This window comes from Coregonus clupeaformis, chromosome 21 (genome assembly GCF_020615455.1).
Source record: "Coregonus clupeaformis isolate EN_2021a chromosome 21, ASM2061545v1, whole genome shotgun sequence".
Taxonomy (NCBI): domain Eukaryota; kingdom Metazoa; phylum Chordata; class Actinopteri; order Salmoniformes; family Salmonidae; genus Coregonus; species Coregonus clupeaformis.
In genome coordinates, this window is record NC_059212.1 from 29,595,522 (window position 1) to 29,604,652 (window position 9,131).

The following is a 9,131-nucleotide window of genomic DNA, read 5'->3' on the forward strand; positions in this document are numbered from 1 at the left end:
ATAGGCTGGGTATACCTGCAATAATGATGATGTCTCTGTAGATGATCTACTCAGCTCTCTCACTGTCTTATCTCTCAGTTGGTTTATCTACTCTGTGTGCAGGATGTCATTCATATTACTGTTGATCCTCTCTGTGGTTGTAGGTGAGTGCAGAATTCTCAGCTGAAACCAAATAACATTTTGAATACAGTGATATTCCTTTTTTTAATGAATAAATAACTAAGTGGAATTTTATTGGACATTTTAAATTATTTATCTTGTCATACTTTACGGGCACCTAATCCATTGCTTTTTTCTCATTTAGAATAAACATGAACAGAATCCCAATTCTTATGTTGTTGCAGGTGATAGTATGGAGCAGGAAACAATAACTCCATTGAAGCCTGAAGTCAATGTTCTCCAAGGAACAGACATCACTCTCTCCTGCAACTACAAGGGCAACGTTAACAATCTCCAATGGTACCGTCAATACCACGGATCTGGACCAGAATGTCGTAAAGCACATATACAGGGCCGTCTGAAGTTTGCCAATGAACATCTGAATGATTCATAGGAGAACTGGGTGAAAGTGTTGTGGTCAGATGAGACCAAAATCGAGCTCTTTGGCATTAACTCAACTCGCCGTGTTTGGAGGAGGAGGAATGCTGCCGATGACCCCAATAACACCATCCCCACTGTCAAACATGGAGGTGGAAACATTATGCTTTGGGGGTGTTTTTCTGCTAAGGGGACAGGACAACTTCACCGCATCAAAGGGACGATGGACGGGGCCATGTACCGTCAAATCTTGTGTGAGAACCTCCTTCCCTCAGCCAGGGCATTGAAAATGGGTCGTGGATGGGTATTCCAGCATGACAATGACCCAAAACACACGGCCAAGGCAACAAAGGAGTGGCTCAAGAAGAAGCACATTAAGGTCCTGGAGTGGCCTATCCAGTCTCCAGACCTTAATCCCATAGAAAATCTGTGGAGGGAGCTGAAGGTTCGAGTTGCCAAACGTCAGCCTCGAAACCTTAATGACTTGGAGAAGATCTGCAAAGAGGAGTGGAACAAAATCCCTCCTGAGATGTGTGCAAACCTGGTGGCCAACTACAAGAAATGTCTGACCTCTGTGATTGCCAACAAGGGTTTTGCCACCAAGTACTAAGTAATGTTTTGCAGAGGGGTCAAATACTTATTTCCCTCATTAAAATGCAAATCAATTTATAAAATTTTTGACATGCGTTTTTCTGGATTTTTTTGTTGTTATTCTGTCTCTCACTGTTCAAATAAACCTACCATTCAAATTATAGACTGATCATGTCTTTGTCAGTGAGCAAACGTACAATATCAGCAGGGGGTTAACTACTTTTTCCCTCACTGTACATTTTGAGACAATACCAATAGAGGGCAGTCATGAGCTGAATTATCTCTATTCAGAACTACAGCAAAATCATGAAGATGACATTTAGCAGCAATTCAACCTTGAAAGACAGTTGAACTCAAATACCCAACCACCTTAAGTGTAGAGCAGTAGAACTACAAAGTAAATGAGTGCTTGACATTACAGTATGTAGTCTATAAGATGTTTGAGGACAGGATAGTGATATTATCTTACTTGAAAGTGCGTAAAGCCAGTCATTCAGTCCACATGAAGATGTTTTTATGCAATTTTGCTTTTTTCAATGCCATTGTGCTGTGGAGCCCACAGTGACAGGGAAACACTGTACAAGCACCCGTTCCTGTACTGCGGTACTGTGACGTCCACATAACTCACTGACTCAGCACTCAGCAGAATACAGACTTGTCCGTTTGTGGTTTTACCAGCACCTGCTGTCTACTGTTTGACAGAAACGCCATCAAGCGGAGTCTGTAGTGCATAAATCATTTGTAGTAACTGCTTTCAAATGTACATATAAAATGTCATTGTTTTAATATTGTCAGTAGGAGGAGCAAAAGCAAAGGATTATATTATGAATCCTTGTGGTAAGACATGAATCTACCTACATGAATGAAATCAATCTTAGGAGGAGGAGGAGCAGCAACAACCAAAGCAACATCAACAACAGTAGAAGACTCTTCAAACACACAGTATGTGGAAAGAACAGGGACCAGTCTGATTTGCTGCCTTTACTGTCAGTTTGTCTCTTTTACAAAGACCATTATGTTACTTTTTTCAATGTTACTGTTCACAACAATTAAAGGTAAGAGACAGCATTTGTTGTATGAAGATGTTTTTTTATTTTCTATTTCATATATATATATATAAAACACTATCCAAGGAAATATTATCAATCTTCCATGTGGATTTACGGTATAATGTTTTACAGGTTTAAATTCTGAAGAGGTAATTACACCCTATACTCATGCAGTGCTGGCTTTGGACGAGGGCAGAGTTACTCTCTCTTGCAACTACACCTCTGGTGACAATCTTCAATGGTATCACAATATCCCAAATCAGCACCACAGTTAGTGGTTAAGGAGTATGTGGATAATACACCAGGGTTCAAACTAAATCATGATAAAAAGGCCAAACGTGTGGATCTGGAGATCTCCTCTGCTGAGGTGACAGACTCTGCTCTGTACTACTGTGCTCTGAGGCTCACAGTGAAAGGAAACCCAGAAACACTGTACAAAACCCTGACAACATACATTGTAGAAAGAAAGCCATAACAGAAAACATTTCAAGTTGGTGTCCTGAGGAGGCGCTGTATAATCAAAGATCCACATGTAGCTTATGGGATGGTATTGTTCAGGAAGTAGCTAGTCAGTCAGGTCTCTCAGTGATGTCTGTCTGTCTGTCTGTTTCTCAAAGGTCTAGCAAGATGTTGCTCTTCTCATTTGTTCTCTTTTCAGCTTTTTTAGATGAGTTATTATATGGATAGAATTTCTTGCTTTCATCTGTGAATTTTATTTTACAGTGAGGCCAGACAAAATTGATTCACTGTTTAACAGATTTTATTGTTGGAATTGTTGGAATTGTTGTTGGAATTGTTGTTTGAGCCTCACCACCTCTTCCCCCTCAAAAACATCTGAACATCCACAATGGACACACACATCTGGGAATGACACTGTGATTGCTGAGTAATACTGCGTCTCCACTTGCATTCCACAGGTTAGCCCCTTGAAAGCAATTATTTGCTCGTGATATGGATAGTCTTCTTCGAAAATCTCTGAACCACATGTAAAAATGTTCTCATCCCGAATGCGTTGGACTGCTTTCTGTCCTTCTTTAGACAGCTTGCTTTTGGCATACAAGTACCTTGGTTTCTCACATTCAACACAGTTGATGGTCGCTCTCGCCTTTGCACTGACCATGGCAGGACTCCTCTTTACATGTTCTATATTTGGTGTCAGAGAAGGCCTATCCTTGTCAGTGGTGTCCAAGCTGTACAGATCATCACATTTTTGGTACTCACGTCTGTCTGCTGTCAATGTTAGATCAGGCACAAACCTTAATTTCTTTAATTGTTCTTCTTGCAAGCGTGCAGGATTCATTAAGCAGTACCAGCATGGATCTTCTCCCTCGCAGTTCTTGATCTGTACCATGTATTGTGACATCTTGAAATGTCTGTCCTGGAATTGCTTGTACTGTTCCTTGTCAAGGCCTTTTCTGCTGAGGTCATGCATCATCTCAACTTCTGTATCAATGATGTTGAAGTGTTGTGCAATATTGGCAATTTTTCACACGCTTCTCATTTGATTCTTCCATCTTCTCTCTAGCCAGGGCTATTCCCTGAAGCCCCAAGTTCAGAAGGGAATTAACTCTCTTGGCAGGGTTGGCCCAGCTGTCACCTGGTGCTGTTCTACAGGTGATAAGCATGTCAAGATCCAGTTGAACAAACAGGAGTCTGTGGCATGCTTGAACAGAGGCATATGTGGTTCTGTGGTCCAGCCCACCATCAGATTGAATGATCAAGATTTACTTGAAGAGAGAGACATCATCTTCACTGTAGTTCTCTCCTCTGAGGATGCAGAGAATTTCAACTGTGTGTTTAAGGGGGCTGGATGGCTTGAAAACCTTGTCGTTGACAGTGACATTAACTTTCCCATCATAGAATGAACTAGATGGAGATGCTGGGATGTCTGGGATCAACATGACAGATGGTACAAGTCCACTGATGTGGTAATCATGGTCGGCAGCTGCTAGAACTGGCCCACTCACAGGAGCAATGCTTGGATGTCTGCCTCTGTTACAGGTCCCTGTAGGCTGGCCAGGTTCTCCGACAGGGATGATTGCCTCATCATCCACACATAACATTTCACAGTCCTTCTGCCACATGCAGGCAAACTGTTTAATGTAGTTCCACTGTAGTGCACAAACTTTGAGTCTTGATGTCCCTTTCTTATCACCCGAGACTGGACCATTAACTTGAGGTCAAACCTCCCTGTGTACTGGAGAGGCGGGGTAGAAGGATTACTTTATACTATTAGAGGTAGGGTTTCAAGTGTCTCCGGAAGGTGGTCAGTGACTCGTGGGGGAGCTTGTTCCACCATTGGGGTGCCAGAGCAGCAAATAGCTTTGACTGGGCTGAGCGGGAACTGTGCTTCTGTAGAGGTAGGGGGGCTAGCAGGCCAGAGGTGGATGAACGTAGTGCCCTCGTTTGGGTGTAGGGTCTGATTAGAGCCTGAAGGTAAGGAGGTGCCATTCCCCTCACAGCTCCGTAGGCAAGCACCATGGTCTTGTAGTAGATGTGAGCCTCAACAGGAAGCCAGTGGAGTGTGTGGAGGAGCGGAGTGACATGAGAGAACTTGGGAAGGTCGAACACCAGACGGGCTGTGGCGTTCTGGATAAGTTGTAGGGGTTTAATGGCACAGGCAGGGAGCCCAGCCAACAGCGAGTTGCAGTAATCCAGACGGGAGATGACAAGTGCCTGGATTAGGACCTGTGCCGCTTTCTGTGTAAGGTAGGGTCGTACTCTGCGAACGTTGTAGAGCATGAACCTGCAGGATCGGGTCACCGCTTTGATGTTAGCGGAGAACGACAGGGTGTTGTCCAGGGTCACGCCAAGGTTCTTTGCACTCTGGGAGGAGGACACAATGGAGTTGTTAACCGTGATGGCAAGATCATGGAGCGGGCAGTCCTTCCCCGGGAGGAAGAGCAGCTCCGTCTTGCCGAGGTTCAGCTTGAGGTGGTGATCCGACATCCACACTGATATGTCTGCCAGACATGCAGAGATGCGGTTTCGCCACCTGGTTATCAGCAGGGGGAAAGGAGAAAATTAATTGTGTGTCGTCTGCGTAGCAATGATAGGAGAGACCATGTGAGGATATGACAGAGCCAAGTGACTTAGTGTATAGAGAGAATAGGAGAGGGCCTAGAACTGAGCCCTGGAGGACACCAGTGGTGAGAGCACGTGATGCGGAGACATATTCTCGCCGCGCCACCTGGTAGGAGCAGGAGAGTTGGCTAGAGACGGGACGCTCAAGAGTTTTGGAGAGAAAAGAAAGAAGGGATACTGGTCTGTAGTTGTTGACATCGGAGGGATCGAGTGTAGGTTTTTTGAGGAGGGGTGCAACTCTCGCTCTCTTGAAGACGGAAGGGACATGGCCAGCGGTCAAGGATGAGTTGATGAGCGAGGTGAGGGAGAAGGTCTCCAGAAATGGTCTGGAGAAGAGAGGAGGGGATAGGGTCAAGCGGGCAGGTTGTCACAAGTCGCAAGATTTCATCTGGAGAGAGAGGGGAGAAAGAAGTCAAAGCATAGGGTAAGGCAGTGTGAGCATTTGACTTAATAAATTAGGATCGGATGTCGTCAACCTTCTTTTCAAAATGGTTGACGAAGTCATCCACAGAGAGGGAGGAGGGAGGGGGAGGAAGAGGAGGATTCAGCAGGGAGGAGAAGGTGGCAAAGAGCTTCCTAGGGTTAGAGTCAGAGGCTTGAAATTTAGAGTGGTAGAAAGTGGCTTTAGCAGCGGAAACAGAGGAAGAGAATGTAGAGAGGAGGGAGTGAAAAGATGACAGGTCTCGGCTGCCCGGAGCCCTCTTCTGGGAGCTCGCAATGAGTCGTCAAACCACGGAGCAGGAGGGGAGGACCGAACCGGCCGGGAGGATAGAGGACATAGAGAGTCAAAAGATGCAGAAAGGGAGGAGAGGAGGGTTGAGGAGGCAGAATCAGGAGATCGGAGGGAGAAGGATTTAGCAGAGGGAAGAGATGATAGGATGGAAGAGGAGAGAGTAGCGGGAGACAGAGAGCGAAGGTTGCGACGGCACATTACCATCTGAGTATGTCTGAGAAAAACCACTTTTCAACCCATATGATATAGTACACAATAGAAGTATAATCAAACAAATACAAATATGATAATAACAATATATTGTTTCTTGTGAATGAATAGCCTTTTCATACTTTATAATGTGTCCATATATAGATCTAATCTGTTTAAGGAACATCTACCCAAAATAGTTCACCTTCTTTATTACTTTAGCAAACATATCATGACATTAGTGATAGTCAAAATCTGCTAAATCAACATTTGGGCCATTTAAACAGCATGCGTCCCAACTGTAGACAAGTTGAGAAGGGATATGTAAAGGGATCAATGTTGTCATTCTGAGCATATGCAATGTTTCTGCCTCTGACGTAAAACAAATGTTTGACTTCCACACAAAATTATTTATTTACTTATTTTAGGATTAAGGTGTGTAGGTCGCATTCTTTGTCGTAGAGCTATGGAAGTGTGTATTTAGTATGTATTTAGATCCGCCTGCTCGAGACAAATGCAACGATTGCTTTGCCATGTCTGTGCCATGAAGTAGTCAACCTGGATAAATGTTTTTCTAAGGACCAACCCTTTGATATTGCAGTGAAGTGAAATAAAGAGATGTAATGATCCAGCTGACCACCAGAGGGAGACAAATACAAGTGTATTTGACAGAGGGTGTTTACATGGTCCTTGGAAGGTCTGGAGGGCTGTCTTCTGACTTATAAAACAGTGGGAAATCAATAAAATAAGTCATTTAAACAAATACATATTTTTTTATGTAATTCTGGTGCCCGATTTCGGTGTTTGTCAGCCCTTTAAAATCCATAGCGGCCGTCAAAGGCCTTCCTTATAATTACTATATCGGCCACGAACAGCCTTGTTTTCTAACAATAATATCAGTGTCAATATCAAACTTGCTTGTCAAAATTAACTTGCTAACAACCTGTTGTCGTATTCGCGTGGCTGTTGTGATCAACCAGAATCCGTAAACAGAGTATGCTGTCATTTGACTTTTCAACGTTTTTTAAACTTCTTTACTCAAAATGACAGTGCCTAAACAGACATTACTTTTTACTGTGAAAGAGGCTTTATATATGATGGTTGGTGAGACGGATTCTCACACGTCCTTGCACTTTGAAAAGCGATGATGTTGAGGTGACTGAAATAGGTAAACAGCAGATATAGGTTTGGTGCTGTTGATGTTTGATGCTGTGAAAGTTAGGGAATAGCTCACAGATTAGCAAGTGTTGTAATGTCATGATAACTTGGTTGGTACCGGCTAGCACATCAGCGGTGGAGCTCAAATGATTGCGCTCTGTTTCATGGGAATAGTTGCAGTGTTTAGCTAAATATAGTCAGCTGACTAGTTGAGTGTTTTGTCTTGTTTCTACCGATGTAATTCATGTGGAAAAAGCACAAGCTGCTTGCTATAGCTAGCTAGCTAACTAGTTAGTCTGTCAGGCAATAAAGGTTGCGTGTTGACATGATTCATGATGATAACTGCTTGTCTACTTTGCTAGCTAAGATCAGTCCAATCAAAGCTACAGTAGGTATAACGTGATTTGATGTCATTTGATCTGTGGCTTATGACCTTGAGCCTTCACGGCGCAACTAGAGAACATTACCAACCCCTACGCTCCACTGGCTGCCCCTCCACCACAGAAAACACTGAGCTAGCCTGAAACACCTGCATTTTGGAGCTTCCTTACTCAATACATTTTTTACAGTGTTTATGACACGTATTAATGCCAAAATAACATGCAAAACAGGCACCCCCCAAAAACAAATGCCCTCGACGCCACTGCCCTAACTCTAGCTTCATATTCCCTACCAAGATCAACCCTAACAATAACCCTAACCCTAGCTTCATGTCCAGATCATATATTCATTTCAAACCTTTTTCTTCATAATGCAGTATAACATGAATGGAGTGGTATTAAAAATGAATGAATGCATCAATCCTACAATGTACATTTAACAAGGATTTCATGGCACACACAGAAACAAAGTTGGTTGTTCACCACCTCCTGTCTTTGGCAGTAGGTGGAGCCGCAACATTTTCTCAAATCAGCAAGACTGAAAGATTGCTGCAGAGAGAGATATTCAACTCTGCCTGTGTTGTGTCAGAGTGTTTTTGATACTGTGTGTATCAGCTATGTGGCTGCTTTCAACATTTCTCCTTCTCTCAGTCCATGTTGGTGAGTGCTGTATTCAATTTGACAGTTTTAATTCCAACTCCAGAATATATTTGATAGTTGTAAAAAAAGCTGTCAAAAATAGCAACAGTTTTTTCCTTTTGTGACAGGTGGTAGTTTTGAAGATTACATTAATCTCACTAGGTCTATGGTAGGTGGTGTGGAGGGTGATACCACCACACTATCCTGCAGCTACATTGGCTCTGTAGACAATCTACAGTGGTATCATCAGTATCCCAGGACTAAACCAGAGTACCTGAATCTCAACACCAAATCAGGATATGTCAAGAAAACTGTCCCTTCTCGCATGTCAGCTCAGGAAAATACCGACCCATGTGGATCTAGATCTCCTCAGCTGAAGTGACAGACTCTGCTCTGTACTACTGTGCCATGAAGACCACAGTGACAGGAAACAGACATCTTGTATGACATACAGTACATAAGTAACATACCTACTGTATTTTAAGGGGAGGGACTTATGGTAGAGGAGGGGCTGACCAGCAGTATAGAAACATAAAAACAGGAGGAAACTTTCAGTGTGCTTAGATCTTACTTTCAGTTTGTGTAACGATCCCGGCAGTCTGAGTCGGGTCCTGTCTGGTGACTAGTTTTTCTGTTCGTGATCTCCAGTTTCCCGAGGGTTCGGGAACGCTCCGGGGAGCTCTCTTGATTTCCGCACCTGCATCCCATCAGCAATCTGCACACCTGGTCCTGATCATCACCCTTCTTAGGCTCTGGCCTAACATCCAGTCC

The 9,131-nt window shown here is 43.5% G+C and overlaps 1 gene segment (V, D, J or C); it reads left to right on the forward strand.

Moving 5' to 3' along the window:
- The first annotated feature begins 352 nt into the window (after positions 1 to 352).
- On the forward strand, positions 353 to 2,844 carry LOC121534819. The segment is given in 4 exon segments: positions 353 to 499; positions 2,138 to 2,183; positions 2,310 to 2,586; positions 2,836 to 2,844. Coding segments are annotated over 4 exon segments (479 nt in total).
- The last annotated feature ends 6,287 nt before the right edge of the window (positions 2,845 to 9,131 follow it).